This window comes from Microtus pennsylvanicus, chromosome 20, assembly GCF_037038515.1.
Source record: "Microtus pennsylvanicus isolate mMicPen1 chromosome 20, mMicPen1.hap1, whole genome shotgun sequence".
Taxonomy (NCBI): domain Eukaryota; kingdom Metazoa; phylum Chordata; class Mammalia; order Rodentia; family Cricetidae; genus Microtus; species Microtus pennsylvanicus.
In genome coordinates, this window is record NC_134598.1 from 10,369,364 (window position 1) to 10,393,400 (window position 24,037).

Consider the following 24,037-nt stretch of genomic DNA (forward strand, 5'->3'; position numbering starts at 1 on the left):
GGCTCGCCGCCAGGGAGCGCTGCGGGCTCCCGCTCGCCCGCCCCCCGGTAGGCGGGGCCGCCCTCTCCCCGCAGCCGCCGCCGCCGCAGCCGCCGCCTGGGCCGCCCCGTGTCCCCGGTGGAGCCGCCGCCGCTGCCGCTGCCGCTGCCGCCGCCGCCACCGCCGCCGCGAGCTCGATGCGGACGGAGCCTGGGCCGGGCCATGGGGATCCTCAGCATCACGGACCAGGTCAGCCCTTCTGCCCTTCCCCACGTCCTCCTTCCAGGGCCCGGCCCCGCCGCCACGCGAGCCTGGGGATGTGCGGCCTAGGCTGGGCCCGAGCCCGGGGTTTCCCGCGGCTCCCGCCGCGCCCCACGCCGTGCTGCCGTCCGCGGAGCCGGTGTCCTTGGGGGCCTGGCGACCGGTGGAGGCACCGCCGGAATCTGCTGCAGCCAGGACCCCTGTAGCGGAGCCCCTCCAGCGACGCCCCCCTCCAACCTGTGTGCTCCCCCACCTCCCGGTTCCGCTCTGGCTCTGGCCCTCTCCCTGAAAGCTGGTTCTCCCTGCAGCCGCCCCTGGTCCAGGCCATCTTTAGCCGAGATGTGGAGGAAGTGCGTTCCCTCCTCTCGCAGAAGGAGAACATCAATGTGCTGGTGAGTTGGGGAGGATGGCGAGCCGGAATCCGGGCTCCGGTGTTCGGGACCCCTCCCCACAAGTGGGGCGGCTCCGTTTCTCCTCTGCTGTGATGAAACTGCAGCTCTTTCTACTTCGAAATGAGAGCCTGCTCCGCATTTAAGGGTTGGTCAGGCATGGAGCACCGACCAACGGGTTCTGGGGATACCCAGAGAACGATGTTCTCCTCTCGACCATAGGGGTCTGCAGCGCCCCCACCCCTCCTGGAAAAAGGAGTAGGTTTCTCGGTCGGTGTCCCTGACTCCACCCTCCCAGGATGCTGCCTTTTGAATCCCAGTATAGGGATTTGAGACCCTGCAGAACCTAGAGGAAGGGATGGTAGGGACGGGCTTGGAGTTCTTATACTTGAGCCAGGGTCCAGGGTAATTTCTCTCTGCAGCTGCCTCTTTCTGCCTTTCCAGGACCAAGAGAGGCGAACCCCATTGCATGCTGCTGCCTACGTAGGCGATGTCCCCATCCTCCAGTTGCTACTGATGTCAGGTGAAAGTGGGGAGCAGGAAGGTGTGGCACCTAGGGAGGGGAGAAGACTCTTCATACCCACGGGTTGATTGCGGGTGCCTGGTCCAGGAATGTGCCTCTTTGTCCATTCAGGTTCCCATTCCCCCACCCCTCAATCCCAACAAAATAGGAAACTGTGTCCACACAGGTGCTAATGTCAACGCTAAGGACACACTGTGGCTGACCCCTCTTCATCGTGCCGCTGCCTCCCGAAATGAGGTATGGACCCTACCTCACTCAGTTCACCTTTCCACAAAGGATGGGTTGAAGGGCTAGAGAAACTCAGCTCTCTGCCCTGTGGACTATTCTGCCCCATGCAGGGAGGAGACCAGGCTCTGGCCCCTCCTTCCTGCCCCTAGAACTGGCTGGTAAGGGGGGCTGAGTGCTGCCAGCTGATGTGACGTCAGGGAGAGCTTAACACTGGGCTGGCAGACTGCGGGGGCCCTGCTGCCAGGCCTGAGTGAGTCATCCCTCCCCGGGGGGCCACCTTAAGTCTGGTCCCCCTCTGGGCACTAAGATTTCTCTAGTTGTGATGGGGTGGCAAGTAGTGATGCGTCCTTGCCCCTCACTCAACATGGAGGCTGACTGCATAAGGGGACAAACTCATTTGTGGAGTTGCGTGCCATGGTGCCGTCAACCTTGAAGAGAGGGAAAGACCTCTTCCTGGATCCTCCATCACTTCCTTAGCTCCAGCTGCTAGGAGGGGAAAAGCTTGAGGTCAGGTAGAATGATGTGTGCGGTGTCTAAGGGGGGGCATTTTGGTAGGAGTTTGGAGAGGATCCAGTATGTGTGTTTGTTGGGGTAATAGATAGGATTTTGGTGCCCAAGGAAGGGCTTTGGGGATGGTGTTTTTGGCACTAATGTAGTGTGAGCGTTTGATTTTCCTGCAGGTTAGGCTTGGGGTGTATGGGTTTACCTAGGGTGGGGGGGTACGTGTGAGTGAAGATGTTTAGGAGCTGGGTTGAGGGCGATCGGAGGGTGGCTTGGGGAAGAAGGATCTGTTTCCCTCAGCAAAGATGTTTAAGCTCTCGTGAGATCAGGTTAGGAGAGAACAGTGTAGAGAAAAGAAGAGGATGAAGAGGCTACCCTGGGAAGGAGCGGGGCCAGCCCCTCCTGCTTCCTCCCTCTTGTTTTACTTCCTGCTCTCCTTCTATCTTCTCTTGTCCCTTGCTCCTCCACAGAAGGTGCTGGGACTGCTGCTGGCACACTCAGCTGATGTGAATGCCCGGGACAAGCTGTGGCAGACACCACTGCATGTGGCTGCTGCCAACCGGGCCACCAAGTGTGCTGAGGCTCTGGCTCCCCTGTTGAGCAGCCTCAACGTGGCTGACAGGAGCGGGCGCAGTGCTCTGCACCATGCAGTACACAGTGGGCATCTCGAGGTGAGGACCACGCTGCTCTGCGCAGTCTCCCCTTCCCCACCCACTCACTCTTTCCGTGTTTCTGGGCTCGGGGCAGGAGGGGCTCGAGCAGCAAATGAATGATTAGATTGAGGGTTTTGTGGGATTTTGTTTTGTCTGTTCGAGACAGGGTTTCTCTATGTTACAGCTCTGACTGTCCAGGAACTCTCTTTGTAGACCAGGCTGGCCTCAAATTCACAGACATCTGTCTCTGCCTCCCAAGTGCTGGGATTAAAGGCGTGTGCTATGCCTGGCTGTTTTGTCTGTTTTTGAGGCAGGGTCTCACTACGTATGCTTGGCTGGCCTGGAACTTGCTGTGTAGTTTAGACCAGGCTTGAATTTGAACTCACCTATGTCTCCCTTCCTCTGCCTTCTGAGTGCTGGGATTAAAGGCATGCACTACCATCAGCAGTTTGCACTGAGTTTTTATTAAATGACTGTGTTATGTGCTCAGTAAGGGCTGTGTTACTGAGCTGTACTTCGAATCCACAATTGAAATTCTTTTGCTTTCTGGTGTTTTCGTTGGTAGGTGAGTGTCAACTGCTCAACCATAGCTACATCCCTCTTTTTAGCTATTATTTTGAGACAGCCTTAAACTGTGACAGTTTTCCTGCCCGAGCGCTAGTTAAGTTACTGCAGGCATGTGCCGCAATACTTATCCTGAAGTTTGACTTGGACTTCAGGAGGACTTTTTGAGATTCCATGGAAATTTTTATTTGTATTTTGTTTTGTTTTAATTTTTTTTTGAGACATGGTTTCCTTAAGTAGAGCTGGAATTCAACTGAGGCCAAGCTGACCTCAAACTCAGAGATTGCCTGTCTTTACCTCTGGAGTGCTGGAGTTAAAGGCGTGGGGCACTGGAAATTTTTTATGTATGTGTCTTTTTTTATGATGAGAAAGTCCATGTTGTCCAGCACATTTGCAGAGACTTGTGAGATTCTGAGAGCCGGCAGAGCACCCAAGAGAGCCTTCATTTCTGTTATCCAGTGGCATCTTGTGGTGCCTGATCCCAGATTGTTTTGCTCAGGAACAGAGGCACTAGCTGCTACCCAGGCACTTAAACACGAAGCGAAAAGATACCAGGCTGCCATCTATTTTTCAGGAGATCGGCAGGCTCTGCCCTTGGGTAGGTTGAGGGCATGAACCTGTCTGTGTCTTTTTTATCCTCACATAGACGGTGAACCTGCTCCTCAATAAGGGAGCCAGCCTGAATGTCTGTGATAAAAAGGAGCGGCAGCCGCTGCACTGGGCAGCTTTCCTAGGTGAGAGACACATAGGGAAAGGGGCAGGAATAGGGAGTAAGTCTTTGGAGGGAGGAGCCTGGGGCCTTTGGGAGAAGGAGCTTGGTGTCCTTGAGGGGGAGGAGCTTGGGGCCTTTGGGGGAGGAGCTTGGGCTTGGGGCCTTTGGGGGAGGAGCTTGGGGCCTTTGGGGAGGAGCTTGGGGCCTTTGGGTTCACCCTAGGCCTACTTTTTTTTCCTTCTTTCCCTAGGGCATTTGGAGGTCCTGAAACTGCTGGTGGCACGTGGAGCAGACCTCAGCTGTAAGGACCGAAAGGGCTACGGGCTGCTCCACACAGCTGCGGCCAGCGGCCAGATTGAAGTGGTGAAGTACTTGCTCCGGATGGGGGCTGAGGTCAGAGCAGTAAACGCTGTGTCTCGGTGTTCAAGACAGGGAATTGGAAGTCAGAATTTGTTATAGAGATGGGCGGGTTCTGGGGCTGTTGGTGTGGTTTCTGAAGGTTGGAAGGGTACGGTGGAAGGACCTGAAGAAGGCTCATGTTATGTAATGGCATTATTCTTTTGGAGCAGAAACCCGAAGGGACTGATGGGTGGATTTCTAGGACTCTTAGGCTAATTGGCTGCTTCCAGCCTTGTTTCGACTGATAACCCATACCTTCCCCCTGGAAACCCAGATCGATGAGCCCAATGCCTTTGGAAACACAGCCTTGCACATCGCTTGCTACCTGGGCCAGGATGCTGTGGCTATTGAGCTGGTGAACGCCGGAGCCAACGTCAACCAGCCGAACGACAAGGGTTTCACACCGCTGCATGTGGCTGCTGTCTCCACCAATGGCGCCCTCTGCTTGGAGCTGTTGGTTAATAACGGGGCTGATGTCAACTACCAGGTACCTAAGAGGATGAGACATATATTAATAGCTCTGAAACTCCAACCATGTCCATGTAGTTCTCCTGGGGGAATTACCCACTGGTCTCCTGGGTGGTTAGGTCTTATCAGGGCCTCGAGACCGTGGTTGGGTAACCATGTCACATTTCCATCCTGGTCGATGTGCTCTTCAAAGAGGACACAGGGCAGTTTCTGCTTTATGTTTAACAAGCACCAACATGTCTCCACAGAGCAAAGAAGGAAAAAGTCCTCTGCACATGGCTGCTATCCATGGCCGTTTCACGCGTTCCCAGATCCTCATTCAGAATGGTACGGGCTCAGACTTTGTGCTCTCTTCCTCCAGGGGACCTAGAACCCCCTGCTTCCTCTCTCCCCATCTTCACTCAAGATAGGTGTTTGGAACTCTACCTTTTCCCAGTCTGAGGCTTAAAAAAAAAAAAGCATGGAGAATGCCTATTCAGTCCAACCTGTAATAAAGAGCCCTCAAGTGCTCCCTGCCTGGTGTGAGTAGACCTGAGCCTGAGGTGTGCCTGGGTTGTGTGTCCTGGCCTCAGGTAGCGAGATCGACTGTGCTGACAAATTTGGGAACACACCACTACATGTGGCCGCTCGCTATGGACACGAGCTGCTCATCAGCACTCTGATGACCAATGGCGCGGACACCGCCCGGTGAGTCGCGGCAGCGGGACTGTGTGTGCCGTTCACGTCAAACACAGAGGCCCTAAGATGCTGTCAGGGAAGTTTGGGGACCCTCTTCCCCTAATTCCTAGGGTGGCAGTGAGAGACCACAGAAAGGAGCTCTGTAACTGGTCCTTCCTTGGCCCCAGCGCTGAGCCCCTCAACCTCTTCCCAGGCGCGGTATCCACGACATGTTTCCCCTGCACTTAGCTGTTCTCTTTGGATTCTCTGACTGTTGCCGGAAGCTTCTTTCCTCAGGTATGTGCTGACTGGCGGGGGTGGGGCAGAGGAGGCTGAGGCTCCTGGATGCTTATGTGGCTGGTGTGCTCCTCCAGGTCAGCTGTACAGCATCGTGTCTTCACTCAGCAATGAGCACGTGCTCTCTGCTGGGTTTGACATCAACACACCTGACAGCCTTGGCCGCACCTGTCTTCATGCTGCTGCTTCTGGAGGGTGAGTCCTTTCCTTCTAGGCCTTGTGAGCTGGGCATGGGTACCCACTGTCTGCCCGACTCTTGCCTTGAACAGATAGAGATGGTCTTGTTTTGCGTTCTCAGCTTCTCCTTGGGTTGGTGGCCCTGCTTCAAGGCTCTCACTTTTGCGCCTGATCTTCTTTTAGGAATGTTGAATGTCTTAATTTGCTTTTGAGCAGTGGGGCGGACCTGAGAAGGAGAGACAAGTTTGGAAGGCAAGTTCATGTGCAGGGCGCCCAGGGCTGGCCATGGAAGGAGGAGGAGGAGCGTGTTACCGTGTACCCTTTTACTACACATCTGGGCCTGCTCTATCTGTCCCTGAGTCTGTCACTCATACTGTAACATGCTCCCCAGGACCCCACTGCACTATGCAGCTGCCAACGGGAGCTATCAGTGCGCAGTGACACTGGTGACCGCCGGGGCGGGCGTCAACGAGGCTGACTGTAAAGGCTGCTCTCCTCTTCACTATGCTGCTGCTTCTGACACCTACCGGAGGTCAGGCTCCTACCTTGCTTCTTTGTAAACCCTTTGTCTCTCCTCGATCTCCTAACCGTTCTCCTCTGTTATGCCAGAGCGGAACCCCACACTGCTTCCAGCCACGATGCTGAAGAGGATGAGCTACTGAAGGAATCCCGCAGGAAGGAGGCCTTCTTGTAAGTACTGAGGAGGACACTGGCTTGGGCCTCCCCTGCGGTGCCACCTGGCCCTTTTATCCTCCCGCCCATTTTGAATCTTCATTGCTGTGGCCACCACCGCCAGTGCTGCCTTGTCAGTTGGCTAGCAGTGTGGGGTGATAGGGCACTGCCTGTGGTGAAAGATGACAGATAGCCCCTGTCCTGAGGGAGAGGCTTAAAAGTGCCCCTTAGAAAGCTGGGAAAACTACATACATGAGACGTCTTAACCGAATGTTCATTCTTCGTGTTCCAGGTGTGGCTCTAGGTACTGAAGTGCTGGGGATGAATCCTGGGATGATCTTTGTTCATTCTGGGCAGGCAGTATGCTGCTGGGCCACCTCCTAGCTGGTACTAAAGGATGAAAGATGAACCTTTATTCCCAGCACTCGGGAAGCAGAGGTTGAGGCCAGCCTGGTCTATATTGTGAGTTACAGGTCAGCCAGGGCTACACAGTCAGACCTTCTCTCTCAGACAAAACAGGACAGTTGAGTTACTCCAGGGCTGTGTGGGGGTAGAGTACAATGTTAAAACAGTTCTCAACATCAAAACAACGTGACGACCAAAAATTTCTTCAGTACTGTTAGGAAAAATCTCTGTGCCGTCACAAAGAAATCCAATCAGACCAGATTAAAACAGATCAAGTGCCCGGCTTTATTAGACAGCATCCTTGGGTGGCCGGGAGAGCACGGCAAGGAAAAGGAAGAAAATGCACACAGACACAGAGACCCAAAACCAAGTGTTCTTTCCAGCACAAGTCTAAATAGCCGGGGAGAGTGGTCCTGACCCTCCCCGGGGAGGGGTCAGCGCTTGGCAAGCTGGGAGTTGGAGTTCAAGCCAGGGCAACTGCTAGGCCAGGGGCTTCCAGTCATCCCAGACTTCTTGGATATAGGGGTGTTAGAGGGCTGGGGTGATGCCCCCTGCTTTACATTTCAGACTCTTGGATATAGGGGTGTGATAAGGAGCTGAGGTGATGTTTATGACCAAGCATCCCAGAATGGATGCCAGGGACTGGAGTGACGCTTCCAGTCAAGGACTGTTTGCCTAGAGGGCAAAATTAGTTGAAAACTAGTGACGTAAATGAATAGGAGAAATTGTGTTTCCATAAGCCTCATTAAAAAGTCTAAAACAGCCGGGCGATGGTGGCACACACCTTTAATCCCAGCACTCAGGAGGCAGAGGCAGGCAGATCTCTATGTGTTCAAGACCAGCCTGGTCTACAGAGCTAGTTCCAGGACAGCTAGGACTGTTACACAAAGAAACCCTTTCTCAGAAAACTAAAAGAAAAAAACCATAGGTAAAGAGCTTTCGTATCGCTGATGTAAGAAGTTGGCCGTGGGAGACTGAGTGTGAGGTGTATGGAAGCTCATTGTCCTTGTGATTTGTCTGCAAGTCTTAGAATTCAGAAATTGAGTTTGAACAGAGCTGGTCATTATGGCACCCACCTCTGATCCTAGTATTTGGGAGGCAGAAGCAGATCTCTGTTCAAGGCCAGCCTGGTCTATATGGATGCTCCCATGACAGCCAAGGCTACTAAATGAGACCCTGACTTTAAAAACAGAAAACGTAGGGCATGGTGTCACAGGCCTTTAATTCTAATGCTTAGTAGATACAGTAGGAAGGTCAGGAACTTAAGGTCATTCTCTACAGTGTGAGTTTACAGCCCGCTTAGGCTACAGGGGGCTCAAAAAGCAAACAAGAAAAAACCCAGGCCTGGTGGCACACACCCTTAATCCTGGCACTTAGGAGGCAGAAACAGATGGATCTCTGAGTTTGAGACCAGCCTAGTCTACAGAGTGAGTTCAATAGAAAGACCTGGGGCGGGGATGTTGAAGGGGTCAGAGGCTCAGCTCTGTGACTTCCCCCTCTGCTTAGGTTTTCTCAGCTCTAGTAGGGATGAAAATACCTAGCTCTGAGCATGATTGCAACAGTTAAATGAATAGGCAGAGATGCTTACCACACAGAGTAAATGCTAAATGTCATTACTGTTACAACTCTGACTAAGGGAAGCGAAGAGCACCAAGGGAACCCTGCGAAGGGAACAAACAGGTATTTAGGAAGACCCCAGACAGCAGAGCAAGGCAGTCTGAGTTTTCAGTGAGTTGGACTTTAGCCATTTGGGGGAGGAGCAGGTTTGGAGGCAGGAATGAGCATACCCACCTCTACCAGCAGGCTGTTAGCCAACCATGTGCCCATGTTCTCTGGAAGAGGGTACAGAGGAAAGGACAGTGTTGGAGCTGGTGGTCCAGGTGTAGGGTTGAAGACTAGGTGGGCAGGATTTAGAGAACTTGCTCAGAACAGAACTTGGCCTGCGGGATTCCCTTGCCCCTGCTCCCTCCCCCCCTCCCCCTCAGCTGCATCTTTGCTGGGCTGGGCCTATCCCTGCCTGACAATCTACCCTGGCTCCCCAGCTGTCTGGAGTTCTTATTGGATAATGGTGCAGACCCCTCCCTGCGGGACAGGCAGGGCTACACAGCTGTGCACTATGCAGCCGCCTACGGCAACAGACAGAACCTCGAACTGGTACGTTTGGGAACCTGGTCTGGGGGAGGGGGCAGGAGCAGGGCTGTAGTCTGCCTTCAGGTTCGTGGTCACAAAGCCAGGGGCAGTAGAATTGGGAGATTAAGGGGTTCCTGTAAGTGGCAGGGGGGGGCCCACATCTTGGATGTTCCAGAACCTCAGCATGTATTTTCCTGCTCATTGCAGCTCTTAGAAATGTCCTTTAACTGCCTGGAGGATGTGGAGAGCACCGTTCCCGTCAGCCCTTTGCACTTAGCTGTGAGTCCATGTCTTCTCCTTGTGCCTTCTTGTTCTGACCTGACCATTCGCAGGTGTCAAGAATAACTTGAATTTTTTTACTTAGTATGATTGTGTGTATGAATGATGATGACGTGTGCATGGACATGTGTGTACCATAGTGTGCCTGTGAAGCTCTCCTCCTACCTGTGTTTGGGCTCCAGGGCTGCAGCTCAGGTTCTCAGGCTTGTACAGCATCTTTCCCTGCTGAGCCCCCGCCAGCCTTGTGTCTGCATTCTCACTGGGATGCGGCAGACGGGTTGTCTGGAAAGAGTGTGCTGACTGTGTGTACTTGGAGCTCCCCTGAGTCCCGGAGCAGAGTAGGAAGAGGACGGTCATCAGCTGATTGTCGGTTGCCCACAGGCCTACAACGGTCACTGTGAAGCCCTGAAGACACTGGCAGAAACGCTGGTGAATCTGGATGTCAGGGACCACAAGGGCCGGACCGCGCTCTTCCTGGCCACGGAGCGAGGCTCTACAGAGTGTGTGGAGGTGCTCACGGCCCACGGTGCCTCTGCCCTCATCAAGGAGCGTAAACGCAAGTGGACACCCCTGCATGCTGCTGGTTAGTGGCCCCTGAATAGTAGGGCTGGGAGTGTGCTAGGGCAAGGAGGACGGAAACTCCAAGTCTTGATTCATGGCTTCCTACCTGAAGCTTTCTCCTTGCCCTAGGCCATCGCAGGACTGCAGTCCTTGAGCCCTTCTTCCCTCCCGACTTTGTCCTGACAGAGGCCCCCTTCTCTTTCAGCTGCCTCTGGCCACACTGACTCCCTGCACTTGCTGATTGACAGTGGGGAGCGAGCTGACATCACAGATGTCATGGATGCCTATGGACAGTGAGTGTGGGCCAGGGGTGTGTGTTCCCCTTTGCCAGACCCTTGTCCTTTCTCCCTCACCTCTCTCCTCCCTGCTCTGTAGAACCCCACTGATGCTGGCCATTATGAATGGTCACGTGGACTGTGTACATCTGCTGCTAGAGAAAGGATCCACAGCTGATGCTGCTGACCTCCGGGGCCGCACCGCCCTCCACCGTGGGGTGAGTGGGCTGCTGGGGATAAGGTTGCTCACCTACAGGCTCCGGGTGGGAGCACAGGACCCCCGGCAGCAGGGCATCAGTGTCAGTAAGTAGAATAGGATTCTGCCTCTGAGTCTTCCCGGGCCTGTGTTTGCTCTGAGATGAGTATCTCCCCTCCTTTCTGGTGACATTGTCTGTCATCATCTTCAGCCATTGCCCACCCAGACTGTGCTTGCTGCCCACCTAAGCTTTGCTGCTGTCCTTTCAGGGCTGGGTTGGGTTGATTTGTTTTTTTAATAGATAGGATCTCGCTATGGAGCCTGGCAGGCTCTGAATTAATACGTAGGCCAAGCTGTCCTTAACTCAGAGATCTGCCTGCCTCTGGTTTCCAAGTGCTGGGTGTGTACTACCGTGCCCAGCAGCTCTTTTGATCTGAGGGGTCTCTGTCACCCAGGCTGGTTCTCCACTGTTGGGCTCCAGGGATCCTCCAGCCTCAGCCTCCTGAGTAACTGAGACTCCAGGTGTGCCTGGCTTTCAGAACCACAGAATCCTTTGGGCCTCAGTCTCCTCACCCTCTGCTTGGTCTTTTGTTCCGAGAGTTTCAGGATTGACTCTGGCCATTCTGCCTATGAGGAAAGTAGCTGCTGACCCCTAACACTAGAATTATTGTGGAAAGGATGGATTCCTGGAAATAGTTCTTGCTGCTGGGCCAGCCCCCAGCAACTAGCCACTGGAAAAAGAGTGGCTTATCACCACTTGTCCTCTGTGTGCCCTGCAGGCAGTGACTGGCTGTGAGGACTGCCTGGCTGCCCTGCTGGACCATGATGCATTTGTGCTGTGCCGAGACTTTAAGGGCCGCACCCCTATTCACCTGGCCTCAGCCTGTGGCCATACTGCAGTGCTGCGGACTCTGCTGCAGGCTGCGCTTTCCACAGACCCCCTAGATGCTGGTGTTGATTACAGCGGATACTCGCCCATGCACTGGGCCTCCTACACTGGTACGAGTGGGGCCTTTGGCGGGCACAGGGATGTATATAGTCGGAGGGGGATCTGGAAGTAGATTGGGGGGCCAGAGGCAGGACAGGACACATGGAGGATTTTGCTGTTTCTCACCCTTACTGTGCTTTCTTCCTTGTGCCAGGACATGAAGATTGTCTGGAGTTGTTACTTGAACACAGCCCGTTCTCATACTTGGAGGGAAACCCCTTCACTCCTTTGCACTGTGCAGTGTATGTGCATCAACCTTCTCGGGGGGACCCGGGCTCAGGTAGGAAGTCCTCTAGTTCGCTGCTTCTGATGATCCCTCCTCCCCTCTCCAGAATTAATAACCAGGACAGCACCACAGAGATGCTGCTGGGAGCTCTGGGTGCCAAGATTGTGAACAGCCGAGACGCCAAAGGACGGTGAGTGACAGGAATCCTCTGGTTTCTGCGCCCGCAGAAGAGTGTTCCCTATTTCATTCTATTCTGCCTCCCCTCCAGGACCCCCCTTCACGCCGCTGCCTTCGCGGACAATGTCTCTGGGCTCCAGATGCTGTTGCAACATCAAGCAGAAGTGAATGCCACTGACCACACTGGCCGCACTGCGCTAATGACGGCAGCCGAGAACGGGCAGACTGCTGCTGTGGGTGTGTAGGGGCCACCGTGACAGGATGCTGATGGGGTGGGCCAGCCCATCCTGGAGGGCATACAGGGACCTGGGGTTTATAATACAAGAGGATGTCGCTGGGCGCTGGTGGTGCACACCTTTAATCCCAGCACTTGGGAGGCAGAGGCAGGTGGATTGCTCTGAGTTTGAGACCAGCCTGGTCTACAAAAGCTAGTTCCAGGACAGGCTCCAAAGGTACAGAGAAATCCTATCTCAAAAAACAAAACAAAACAAAAAACCCAAAGGGGTGTCCCACCTCCTGTGGACAGAGGGTGAGTGGTTTGGCTACTGCTCTGGGGAAGACATCAGTCTATCCTGTTCCCTTTGTAGAATTTCTGCTGTATCGCGGGAAGGCAGACCTGACTGTGCTGGACGAGAACAAGAACACTGCCCTGCACCTGGCTTGTAGCAAGGTACTGCCCAGAGCAGGCTCGGGAAAGTGGCTCAGGGTTGTGGGATAGACTGCTCCTACTCTGTGGTCTGTTAGGGTTCTACTCCACAAGTGTCCACTTTCTGTCCTCTTCCTCAGGGCCATGAGAAATGTGCCCTCATGATCCTGGCAGAAACCCAAGACCTTGGCCTTATCAATGCTACCAACAGTGCGCTGCAGATGTGAGTGCCCGGGGAAGGGGGCTCCTGGCTGGGGGAGGCAGGTGGGTGAAGAAAGCAACCTATACTCCAGGGGCTCCCTGGAGCTCACAGTATTTGTTCAGTGTCCTTGTCACCCACCTTGGGGTGGCAAGACAGCCTGGCATTCTGCTCACTGTCCCTTCTCTGTTGTCTTTCTTCTAAGGCCACTCCACATTGCTGCCCGGAATGGACTTGCTTCTGTGGTGCAGGCCCTGCTGAGTCGTGGGGCCACAGTGCTGGCTGTGGATGAAGAAGGTGGGTGGAATCCAGAGCCCCCTGCTTCTCCTGGGTTTGGGGTCAGGGGCCTTCTTCAGAAGGTGACTTCTTCCCCTTGCCATAAGTGAGATTTTCTTCCCAGGGGACCTCTTGAGATTAGGGACCCAATACCAGTATTCTAAGTCTCAGGGGAATCTGGTGGAATGAGGTGGATCTGGCAGGGTCAGGAAGGCCTCCCACACCCCAGTCTGCTGTCTGTGTGTTTGCTGCCCTTTACCCTGCAGTCAGAGTTTGCCATGGGCCTCCCTGGGCCCTTGCCACCTGGATTTCTGACTACAGTGGGCTCCTGCCCCTCTTGGTACCCCTCCAGTGCCCAGAGTGCTCAGTCCTTCCCGTTGGCCCGCAGGTCACACCCCAGCACTGGCCTGCGCCCCAAACAAGGATGTGGCGGACTGCCTGGCCTTGATCCTCTCCACCATGAAGCCTTTCCCACCCAAGGACGCCGTCAGTCCTTTCAGCTTCAGCCTGCTCAAGAACTGCGGCATCGCAGCCGCCAAGACGGTGGGTGGCTGTGGCGCCCTGCCTCATGGGGCCTCCTGTCCCTACAGCCAGGAGCGGCATGGCGCCATTGGGTTAGATGGCTGCTACTCCGAGTAGCCCCCTCCAGTGTCCCTCTCCCTGCCGGCGGCTGATACCTTATTCTATTTATTAGAGGAAGTCTAAACATTTGGGCACTTTAAAGGAGAACACGACTGGGCGGTGGGGTAGGGGAGGAAGCACTGGGGAGCAGCTGCTTACCCCTTTGCCACACCATCCTGGCCTGGCAGAGGTCTGGGACCCACAGGGAGCACCCCAGGCTCTTGGTACCCCCAGGGCACCCCCTTCTGCCAAGTGTCCCAAAATGATTGCTAAATGCCTGGCTCCCCCTCCTTGACTCCATCTCAGTTTCCCCTGTTTGCTGCCAGCTCCCCCAACTCTTCCTTCTGACTCTCCTCTCTGTGTCCCCCTCTTTCCCCTGCTGCCAGGCAGATTCCCCCTTTTCTTCCATACCCATCACTGCCTTCCTGCTTGGCCCCTCCATCCCTGCAGCAGTGAGAAGCCTTAATTTCTGGTACTGTGTGAGCACTCTGGGGGTGTCCCCCTCCCCCTTCAGGGGCAGCTAGAGGATGAGGGGGGAGGGTATTTAGCACTGGGGCCTAGAGCTTCCCCCCATATCCTATCATCCCTTAAATTCAAATGCAGACACTTGAAGCAGCAACTACTGAACCTGGCCCTCATCCCACGTTCTCCCCTGGCTCCTCATGTGCAAACCAAGGGCTGCTTCTGCCTCCACAGCCTGCTTCCTCCCCTACTTCTAGCCTGGCCTCCAACCACGCACTTTAACCTTGCTTCTTTCTTTTAACTTCTTTTCGGGGAGGGGAGCCTGTGGCCATTCCCTCCTTGGCTCTCTTCTCCCTGAATTCTGAGGCTTGTCATGAATTTTTAAGTAAGCATTTTATTCTTTAGGGGAAGAAACAAATTAATATCCTGCCCATTTCAAAAGTACAGCCCTAGTATGTCCTCTGTGTTTCAGGCATGTGTTTGCATGTGAGTGGAGGTAGGGACCATTTCTTCCTCCTGTGTCCCCCAGTCCCGGAGTTCCTCCATGCCCCTGTCTCCACCTTCTGTCATGTCTGAGAGTACCCACTGCCCCAGTCGCTCCTGATATGAAGCCAAAGATGGTGGGAAGGGCAGGGGCAGTGTAGGGCCTGCTTGTTAGGGAACCAGGCCTCCTCCAGTGAGGGAAAGCACTGGTCAAGGGAGCAACAGATGGACCTTGAGGCTCAGTCCCTGCCTTCCTAGCGTGGGGAGAGATGGGGTTGAGTAGGCGTTGCACGAATACGATTCCTGGAATGTACCTGAGAAGCCAAACTGGGCTGGAACGAGAAGGGGCGGTGCTCTCTTTAAATGTAGCATTGCGTCTGGCCCTGGTCCCTTCAGATGCCCTGTCCATTCATCTCCTTAGTGAGCCTCTGCACAGTCGGACCCAATCCCATAACCCAGTGTCCTTTCCTCACACGCAATACCTCAGCCAGGGGCCAAGACACAGAACTTGAATAGAAGTCCTGCCCCTCTCCCCCACCGTGCATCCTTGCCCAGTTTGGCTGCCATCAGTATTGCCCCCTGAGAACTGAGAACTGGATGGGCTTCGTTTACACAGTCCAGGGGTCTCTCCCAGGGACCCCTCCACCTCCTTCCCTACCCCGCTCGCTCTGCTCACATTCTTACCCGTTTCTCAGTTGTGTCCCTTGAATGTCTTGCCACCCTTGCCGAGGGTGAGCTGATGGGAGAGGGGCTGTCCCAGGGAGCCCTTCCCCCTACAGACACCCTGCACCATACCTCACGCTGGTTCCCAGAAGCCTGGGGTGTTCGACTTTGCTTTCTGTGGTCCCTGTTTATCTCTCTGTGTCTTGCTACCCCACCTCAGATCCTAAACCATTTCAAGGCTTCCGCGTGACCATATTGGTGAGAAGGATTGTGCAGCTTTTAGTTTTTATTTTTGTTTTCAAAGCCAAAGGGCCTTGCAATGCCCCTCTTGCCCACATCCCTTCATGCCCTCTCCTTCCCTAGACGACAATCAATGTGACCTCTCTTAAGGGCTGCCGCCCCCACCCCCACCCTGCTGGTTCTGCATAGCTTGCCCCTAACTTTGATTCTCTTCCCTAAAACCTTCCCATTTCACCCCCTCCCTTTCATCTTGGTGCTGGGAATTAGGTGGTGGGGGCGTGGGGAGCAGGGAAATGGTTCCCCTGGGGAGGACTTGGGCATCAGTCGTGTTCTCCTTTATCACTGCTTGGCGATGACAGAAGGAACCTGACTGAGCGTTGGTCAGGAGCCCCATTGTTTGGTTTTGCTAGATGAGATTTCTGGTGGCTGTCTGTTCCCTGCTGTCCTGAGCACGGTGTCAGCAGTGCTGGGAATATGACAGGGAGCCCTCTGTCCCTCATGTGGTGTGAGGGGGCCTGGAGGGCCAGCAGCCTCCTCTCCTTATGCCAAAGGAAATCCCGCACCCCCGGCTCCCCGCCGCTGTCTCTGAAGCATTCTGACCATCCTCATGGCCACTGCATATTTATTGTCATGTTAAGATTTTGTTTTAAACCTCTTTGACTTAAACGGGTGTGGAGAAGTAAAACAGGCAGAATGCCCCCCAATCTTAAGGGGGTCGGGTGGGGAGGGAACACCCCCTTCCCTCTCCTCTTCCCCTCCCCTCCCCCCACCGCAGCTCTAAAGCACTTGCATCGAGTAATAAGCACTTTTGTGAAAAGACCCATTTTACGTGAGGCCCGGGGCAGCCCGAGGTCCCAGCACAGGAGCCGAGCGGGGCTACATAGGAGACAGGGAAACAGACGCGTGAGTCGGGGCGACATGAGAAGAGCCAGTTTTTAGTTTCCGATTTTAGGGGGATGTTTCTGATTGGGCGGTGGCTTTTGTAGGGTTGTGTACCATCCTTTAGAAAAAACAAATGGCACAAACTGTGGGTCCTGGGATGGACCACAGACCCAGGTCACTGCCACTGTCCAACTGAGATTCTAAGATTGGTGGGCCACCTCCCCCACCCCGTGGCCCCCTGAGCCATAGGACTGCTGAAAACCACTGAATGTACAGCCCAGGTTGGGGTGGGGAGTAGCCCTTGGGGGAGGGGGCTTCTCCTTTTGTTTGGTGCTGTGGGGGGTGGGAGACATGAGACTGAGGGACTGCCACCCCATGTAGACATGTGTTCCTTGGGGTGGAGGGGCTGAGGAGGGCCGCCTCCCTCTCTGACCCCAGCCATGGCCCCTCTTCCTTCCTCACCCTGTCCGTGTTGACTGTAAGTCCAGCTCACCTTTGCCTTCAATATGTAACCAAAGGAAAACAATACCGCTTCCACCGCTGTCCGCCAGCCGAGCTCCTCCTCCTCCCGGACCAGAGGGGAGAAGAGGCTGGGGATGGGGGTGGTTCTACAACTGTACCCCCAAAACCCTCTCTGTGGTCTTGGAAGGGGTCCCGAGAGGTGGGGTGGGGCCAGGTTGGCAGGCTGGGAATGCGCACTGTGTATCTTATGCACACGAGCGTTTCTTTGCTGAAATGACTCCGGTAACTATGCTCCAGCGGGGAGGCCCCTTCCTCCTCTTCCTCCTTCCCATTCAGCTGTTTCTCACCCTCTCCCACACCCAGTGCTCATTCCCTGCCCCCCTCCCACCGCAAAGGAAAATAGCCTTACAGACCCTAGCCCTGCTCCCGGGGCAAGCCAGTATGGCCATCCCTCCTGCCAAGTCTGAACCCTACCTTTGGGGAGGGGCAGGGAGCAATGCAGCCTCTTCCTTCTGTGTGGCTCCAACCCTCTGGGCCTGCACCCAGCCTGGGCGAGGACAGAGGAAGGAGTCTTTGAGGACCAGCCCAGTGGCCGGGGAGGAGGGAGGTAGAGAAGAAGGGTTTGACTTGGGGCTTCTCCTCCCAACCCAGCCCTGTAGAGAAGCGACCAAATTCCCAGAGATGGGAGGGGTTGGGGTGGGGAGGGTCTGCTCTTTGAATTACTTGAAGGTACTGACTCTGAGGCTGCTGTTGCCCACGTAGGTGTGAGGGGGACACTGTCACTGCATTTGGGAGGGCAGAGGATGGCGGGTGACGAGAGGACCCCCCTGGGCCCTCCTGTTCCCACCTCGCTCTGGGCGCCCCTCCAGTTGCACTAAAGTAGCTGTTGTGCCAGTCTAACCCATGCCAGGGTGGGGTCTCTGCTTCCAGTCCTTCCTCCCGCCTCTGCTCCCATCCTGGACAATCTTGTTCACTCGTATTCCTGGATAGCTCAGCTGTGTGTGTGAGTGTGTGCGTGTTTCGGGGGTGGGTGGGTTTGGCTGGAGTGGGTCTGGCAGGGGTTTGGGAAGGGCTAGGGGAAAGATGGAGGGTGGTATCTCCTACCCCCTTCCCCAACTCCAAGCCACAGAAGCCTGGGAGAGAGGGTGCCTACTCTCGCTGCCGTGTGTCTTGCAGATGTGCCAAAATAGGGGTGGGTGGGAGGGGAGGGTGCCTGGCAGAGCAGCCCCAGGGTGGCTCTCTCAAAGCAATACAGTTCCCCTGCTGGGGAACAGCAAGACAGGGGAGAGGGTTGGGTGGGGACCTGGGGTTCCCCATGTACAGCTGTGTATATTCAGGGGTGTTCTCTGTCTGGTACCCACTGTGGGCAACTATGTGTGTGTGAACCTCCCCTTCCCCATGCCCTGCATGACCTGTGATGCTGCAGACACCACCATCCTGTGTGCAGGTGTGTTGGGCACGGAGGGGCATGTTCCATGTCCTGTCGCACCCTCCACCCTGTGACCCATGTACTCGGTTGTAGGAAGTAAAGAGAACTGAGCACAATTCACTGGATTCTAGTTGAATCTTTCTCTAAGCAATTTCCCCATTCCTGCCCTTCCCCCTATCCCGGATCCACCTGTGGTGCTAGTGTTGGGGTCAGGGGTGTTTAATGCTGGTGGGCAGCAATAAAGCCCAGATACCTGCACCCCAGGGTGCTGAGGGCAGCAGAAAAAACACAAACGGGAACCTTGGTGCATTTGCCCTGCCCCTCCCCCTCCTACCTGGGCTAAAGCACAATGCTATCCCTGAAGACTGATGCACCCCACATTCTCCAGGCCCCCACTCTTGTCCTCCCCCAACCTGCTTTGAGCCCTCCCACCACACCCTGGTTTTCTATGCTGTTTTGGTGCAAGTACAACTGTCGTAGTCATGGCTTTGGGATGGGTTCTGTTTATTAAAATCCTATTGCTCCTACTGGCCCTGTGTCCGGCCTCCGTTCCTGTGGTTGGGGGGAAGGAAGGGCAATCTGGATCCTTTGCCACTGGCCCCCATCAGCCATCAGGAACCACGGGCAGTAGCTGTTCCTCCAGCAGGGCTATAGTAAGCATGAGGCTGCCCCCCAGCAGCAGGCCCAGCCCCTGCAGGAGGATGTGGAGCACAGGCAGGGGCTCAGGAGGCCGGAGCAGGGCTGGCAGCTGGAAGGAAGGAGACTGTCAGATCTCTGCTCTTACCTGTGACATACTTGTTTACTTCTGAGGTAAGAGCTCACTGTTTAACCCTGCTGGCCTACAGTACTCTGTAGACCAGGCTGCCTCCTGAGTGAGTAATGGGATTAAAGGTGTATGCCACCAAGCCTGCCCCCATCCTGTGCCCCCACCTTTGGATACTTCTGATGGGGCCCTGCGCCATCCTCTCCAGACCTCAAAGTGAAGGATGAGCTAGCACTTCCTCTCCCCCACGCCCACCTACCCACTATCCTTGAATTGTCTGTCCTATCCCACGTCTCACCATATCCACAAGGGCCACGTAGAGGAAGACCCCAGCTGTGACCCCAAACACCCAGGGAGTGAGGGGGACAGGGCCCAAACTGAGCCCCACCCCGAGGGCTGCACCCCCCAGTCCCAGGGCTCCAGAAACGAGGCTCAGCAACAGCAGCCTCCGGAAGGACAGCCCTGCCTGAAGCAGCATGGCAAAGTCACCTGTGGGGGGACAGGAGAGGAGGGTGAGTCGGGCTGCCCCTCACTTGTGTCCGTTTACCTCTGAGCTCCACTCTGCGGAGGTCTCCTTTCTGCCCCACCTGCCCCCCTCTTGCCATTCCTACCCAGTTCATGGGGCAGCTCGTGGCAGAAGACCGCCAGGGTGGTGCTGAGGCCGCTGGAGAAGCCGGCAGAGAAGGCAGCACCTGGCACGGCAGAATCCAAGGGTGTTCTTGAAGACGGGAGTTGCTGTCTGCCCTCCCTCTGGTTCCCTCGCCTCTCGCACCTTCCTGGCACCCTCTCCCCCCTCTGCTCCCGTGACTGCACACCTAATGCGAGCCCGTCCGTGAGGTTGTGCAGGCCGTCTCCCAGGAGAACCATCCATGCAATGTTGGTGCCGCTGCCTCCCTGCTGCTCATGACTGTGGCCTCGGTGCCCAGGAGGGGCTGGAGCTGGTGGGGACTGGCTGATCTCCCTCTGGCCCTGAACCTCTGGCTCTGCAGTAAGAAGGACCGGGACACGTGTTAGTTGACTGCAAGTGGGAGCCACAGGTTGGTAGTGTACTCATGTTTTCTTCTAGTCACCTGGAGCTGCCTGTAGGGGTCGAAGGACCATCCCACTGCCATCCTCTGGGTCAAGGTTCGATTCTCCAAGATCCCTTTTGTGCCTGCAGCATCTCTGAAATGGGAGGGCATCCCTCCTGGTGGAGGAGGCAGCAGAGCCAGGGGCTAAGGGGAAACTGGGCCAGCAGCTGGGAAAATGAACACCTGGTTCCACCTCCAGCACCTGGAGAATGCTTTTTGACCTCCTCCCTTTCCCAGGCTGGCATTTCCCTCTGTTGACTGTTGATATGAACCACAGAAAATGCCATTTGGCCAGAAGTCCTGAGTCTATGCTAAGAAACCCGTACCACTCAGTAGCGGACAAGTCCTATGCGGTTTTGGCCAAGCAAGCCAAGGCCCAGGAGCACATGTGGCCCCGCTCCTGGCTCCGCTAGGACGCTGGGTTTAGCAGGAGTAGAAAAGGTGTCACTCACTGGCCTGAGCCCTCGGTGCCGCACCAGTCCTAGCACGTTCTCTAGCACGAAGAGCAGGAAGAGGCCACCAAGCACTGACAGCCCCGGACCCAGGTCCTCTGGTTGCTCATTAGTTCCTGTGTGCTGCCCCTCTCGTGCCTGTCAGAAAGTAGGTATTAGGTCCTGTGTGCTGCCTTCCTCGCGCCTGTCAGAAAGTAGGTCAGGGCAGATCCTGGGACCCCCCACCCCCACCCCATAGCATCCCCTTCTCCCAGTGAAGGGGTAGCAAGCTTTACTCATATCCCAGTAGAAGGCAGTGTGGCTGAAGCCGGAGGGGCGGGGGCAGGGGTTTAGGATGTGGGAGCTAACAGAAAGTTTCTGGGGAGGGAGTCCTATGGCTAGGAGCACAAGGATCCCTGGAGGTCAGCTAACTGCCACTGGGTCAGGGTATGAAGATGGAGTTTCACGTACGTGAGGCAACAGGTGTAGCAATGCATCTCCACAAAGAGTGCCCACGGCCAGGGCCCCCAGGAAGCCTAGCACAGGCTGCAGCAGACGAGGTCCCAGAAGCCTCAGCAGCAGCAGGGAGAGGGGAGCAGGGAGGCTGAGCAGCAGGACCGCCAGGGCACTGTGAAGCAGAGCTGGGAAGGAAGAATTGGGGCTAATGTCAGGCCAGGGCTGGCCCAGAGGCACCAAGGAGAGGGTGGACCCCAGTGAGCCCCTTTTCTTAGCGAGGGACTCGGTCACTCACTGACCGGACAGTACGTCTCCTGGAGGTGCTGGAGCTGCAGTCTTGATGCAAACACGGCTGTCAATCTGGTAAAGCAGAGCTGGGCATAGCAGAGCAAACTGACGAGGGGTCAGAGGAGCAACAGGGTTCAGGCCAAAGTTGACCAGCAGCTGGGAACCATTCAGACACTGGGATTGAGGAGAGGACTGTGTATTAGGGAGTCACAGTGAACTACAGCCAAGAAGTCCCAGTTCTCTCAGGATCCCCTTGGCTCACACTGGCACATGCATTAGAGACGGAGCGCGGGGGGGGGGGGAGGCAGATAAGGGAACTTAATAACTAATGTCTGTTAGTCACTGGTGAGGATTCAGTCCTAGTAGGCAACATAAATTTCTCAGTTTTCTGGTGGGTACTGCTGTCGTTTCTCCCTCATGCTCTGGCAGTTTCCTTGCTCTAGTGATGGAGCTGTTTTGGTGTCTAGGCTAGAGCCCGCCACACCAGAATCCTCTAAGGGAAAGGAACCCGACATCTTTAGTCAACATCCCTGTCGTGCGTTGATCCAGCCTAGGCCGGGTGCTGCTTTTGATGGGGCGTGACAACTGATCTCAGGCTCTGACAGCTTTGCCTTCTTGTATATGTGGAACAAGGGGAAAAATGACTTTTTCTAGATAGACGGGGCTGTCATCTCCGGGACTCTCCACATCACCAACCTACCCTGAGATACTTCTCTGGATTGTGTGTGTGTGCTAAGTGTGGCAATTTGGTCAGAGGAGATATCTTTCACTATTAGAATAACGTATCCTAACAATTACTGACTACAGACACTTGAGGCCACCTAGTCCCGTGGCTCCTGCTCCCTCACACTTACATCTTCATTCAGGTGGTCAGCCAAAGAATGGTCCAGCAGCAGAAGCCTGTGAAAGAGGTCTAGGCCCGAGGGTCCTGGCTCGTGGGGCAGGTCAGGGGCTTTTGACTCCTCCAGGTCACCCCAGCCTGAAGGACTCAGAGGCATTCCTGCCCAGACATGAACGCTCAGCTCCGGTTCCTGTAGTCTAGATTAGATGGATTAAGAGTCAGGTTCCCTAAATTCCCAGACATCTGCTCTGAGAGTCTCCTGAGAGCTTTTGTGAAGGAGAGACAGCCATAGTCCCAGGAAAGTCTGAGAGCTGTCATTTACAGGAGAGCCTAGAATGGGTAACTGTGGGCCTGGGGTGGAGAAGCCTGGAGATGTGCGTATTAAGACCAAGAGCAAGGACTTTATGGACCTAAGGATCTGGAGGGGAGAATGAAAAGGTTAGCAAGACCTTCAAGGATATGGAGCAGTTGGGCACTTGAGGACTCAAGAAGCCAGCCATAGGCAATTCGAGAGCCCTGAGGGGAGCTGGGACTTTTGGGGGTTGGGAGAGAGAGTAATACCTGTGTGTGAAATTGTCGCCATTTGGGGGTGCAGCCCGCCCAGTTGGAGGCTCGTGGTGTCCCAGGCGAAGCCCCTGAACTCGGCCCAGCCCTAGGCTGTGGAGAAGCCGGGCCAAGCCCCCTGCAGTCAGTGTTCCGTTCTCGCCGTACAGGCCAAACAGCTGGGCCAGGTAGTGGTTCTGCTCCTGTTCAGCTGGGCCCAGGCTGGGGGCTGAGCCTCCTACCCAGCCCAAGACCACCCCCATGCACAGGCCAGCCACCAGCTGGTGCACGGGGGGCCCCATCACTGGGGTACAGGTTAGAGGCTCTGGTTCTGACTTCTATTTCCCTTTGAGCATGCTGAGGATTGTGTCCTAGAACAAGGAGGAGGGTGTGGGGTCAGGTCAGTCTGCTCTTCAGCTCAGCTGGGGAGAATGGTTGCATGCACTTAATGCAGCTTCAGCTGGGACCGTCAGCAGGCTCTGCAGGCTCAGGCTTCCTGTCCCTTCCTCTGCCTTCTGCAGCAGCCTCCTGACTGGCGTTCTCCCTCCATCTGGTCCAGAGTCGACTAACATCTCAGATTCCCCCAGACCCACCTCTCACTTGGCTCCACCTCCCTATTCCCCCTCAATACGCAGGGCCTCACCCCTGCTGGCAGTGTGAGAGGTGTCACCGCAGGTTCCTGGAAGTTCTCACTGTGGACTTTAAGAGATTCCTGAGTCAGGAGTTCAGCCTTCAGATGCAATGGAAGTCCTGTCACAGGGCTGAAATGGATAGGTCCCCTCTTCCCAGCTGCTTTGGGGCGGAGTTAGGGGTGGGGCAAGTGTGGGAAGGTTCATATAGGAGTTAATGGTTCACTGGTCTCTGGGATGAGAAGGTCAAAAGTCGTCCTGACTGGGGAGGGGCCACCACCTGCCCTAAGGAAGCCACATGGTTAGGAACATGGGTTCTCAGATTTTTTCCTCTTAAATATTTATAGCCCATTCAGTACCACCGAGCCTTCTGAAAACACCCCTCCCCAGGTACCTTATGTGAGGTACTGAGCTTCCTGTTTCCAACCCCATCCCCTCCTTCCCTGGAAAGTTGAACCAAGGTGCCCCTAAACTGAGGGTGGGGGAGAGGCAGGTAAGTAGTAATCGCAGATGCGCTCAGGGCAGAAACCGCTCCCAGCAATTCCCCAATTCAGCAAGTGCTACCTGCCCGCACTCACGACTCTGGAATCAATGAACGAAAAAGGGGAAACCCTGTTGAGGAAAAGAAACCAGAACAGGGCTGGCTCCCTTCTGACATCTGACCTGGCCTGAGATCAGGGGATCAAAGTCTGATTAGAGTGATTGGCCGGGGGAGGGGGTTAAGGCTGGCATTACCTGACAGCAGGCCAGGAGACAGGACACCAGAGGAAGGGGCACCCAGCCTTCTTGTGGCAGGCAAGGCTGGACAAGGGTCACCTGCAGGGAGGGGGTAGGGGAGGGACACTACCTTAAAGGGGCAGGCTTGCTTTGCCTAAGGCTTCCTTGCCTGGGCGCCACACTCCCTAAGAGCACACTTGCTAACTAACTGCTTTTCCT

At 55.4% G+C, this 24,037-nt stretch overlaps 2 protein-coding genes across 9 annotated transcripts; one reads left to right on the forward strand and one right to left on the reverse strand.

The window, feature by feature from the left end:
- The first annotated feature begins 66 nt into the window (after window positions 1–66).
- On the forward strand, window positions 67–18,612 carry Ankrd52 (ankyrin repeat domain 52). The gene is made up of 28 exons (XM_075954663.1): window positions 67–228; window positions 549–632; window positions 1,074–1,152; window positions 1,319–1,389; window positions 2,352–2,552; window positions 3,745–3,832; window positions 4,061–4,203; window positions 4,484–4,696; window positions 4,926–5,004; window positions 5,250–5,364; window positions 5,549–5,631; window positions 5,709–5,826; window positions 5,992–6,060; window positions 6,200–6,340; window positions 6,418–6,498; window positions 8,928–9,039; window positions 9,223–9,294; window positions 9,676–9,877; window positions 10,061–10,148; window positions 10,231–10,348; window positions 11,106–11,325; window positions 11,469–11,556; window positions 11,647–11,730; window positions 11,809–11,954; window positions 12,305–12,387; window positions 12,504–12,586; window positions 12,768–12,859; window positions 13,227–18,612. The coding sequence occupies exons 1-28, from the start codon at window positions 202–204 to the stop codon at window positions 13,475–13,477; spliced, it is 3,231 nt and encodes a 1,076-aa protein (XP_075810778.1). The 5' UTR covers window positions 67–201; the 3' UTR covers window positions 13,478–18,612.
- Window positions 15,988–23,914, reverse strand: Slc39a5 (solute carrier family 39 member 5). Of its 8 annotated transcripts, none has more exons than XM_075954664.1 (13): window positions 23,837–23,892; window positions 23,666–23,713; window positions 23,116–23,171; window positions 22,491–22,843; window positions 21,943–22,126; window positions 21,100–21,262; window positions 20,816–20,985; window positions 20,366–20,503; window positions 19,914–20,007; window positions 19,659–19,826; window positions 19,455–19,535; window positions 19,142–19,332; window positions 15,988–18,828 (listed from the first exon to the last, which is right to left on the reverse strand). In XM_075954664.1, the coding sequence occupies exons 4-13, from the start codon at window positions 22,772–22,774 to the stop codon at window positions 18,685–18,687; spliced, it is 1,617 nt and encodes a 538-aa protein (XP_075810779.1). In that variant the 5' UTR covers window positions 22,775–22,843; window positions 23,116–23,171; window positions 23,666–23,713; window positions 23,837–23,892; the 3' UTR covers window positions 15,988–18,684. The 8 variants fall into 8 exon arrangements, with proteins under 8 accessions (XP_075810779.1, XP_075810781.1, XP_075810780.1 ...); XM_075954666.1 differs by having other exon boundaries at window positions 23,116–23,233; window positions 23,837–23,891; XM_075954665.1 differs by having other exon boundaries at window positions 23,116–23,202; window positions 23,837–23,889.
- Window positions 23,915–24,037: the final 123 nt, after the last annotated feature.

Coding starts and splice junctions, on each gene's coding strand:
- Slc39a5 (XM_075954671.1), bottom strand. CDS start 22,774: ATGGGGCCCCCCGTGCACCAGCTGGTGGCTGGCCTGTGCATGGGGGTG. Junction 19,536..19,658: donor CACGGACGGGCTCGCATTAG/GTGTGCAGTCAC, acceptor CTGCCGTGCCAG/GTGCTGCCTTCTCTGCCGGC. Junction 19,333..19,454: donor CGAGCTGCCCCATGAACTGG/GTAGGAATGGCA, acceptor GTCCCCCCACAG/GTGACTTTGCCATGCTGCTT.
- Ankrd52 (XM_075954663.1), top strand. CDS start 202: ATGGGGATCCTCAGCATCACGGACCAG. Junction 6,061..6,199: donor AGGAGAGACAAGTTTGGAAG/GCAAGTTCATGT, acceptor CATGCTCCCCAG/GACCCCACTGCACTATGCAG. Junction 12,860..13,226: donor GCTGGCTGTGGATGAAGAAG/GTGGGTGGAATC, acceptor GTTGGCCCGCAG/GTCACACCCCAGCACTGGCC.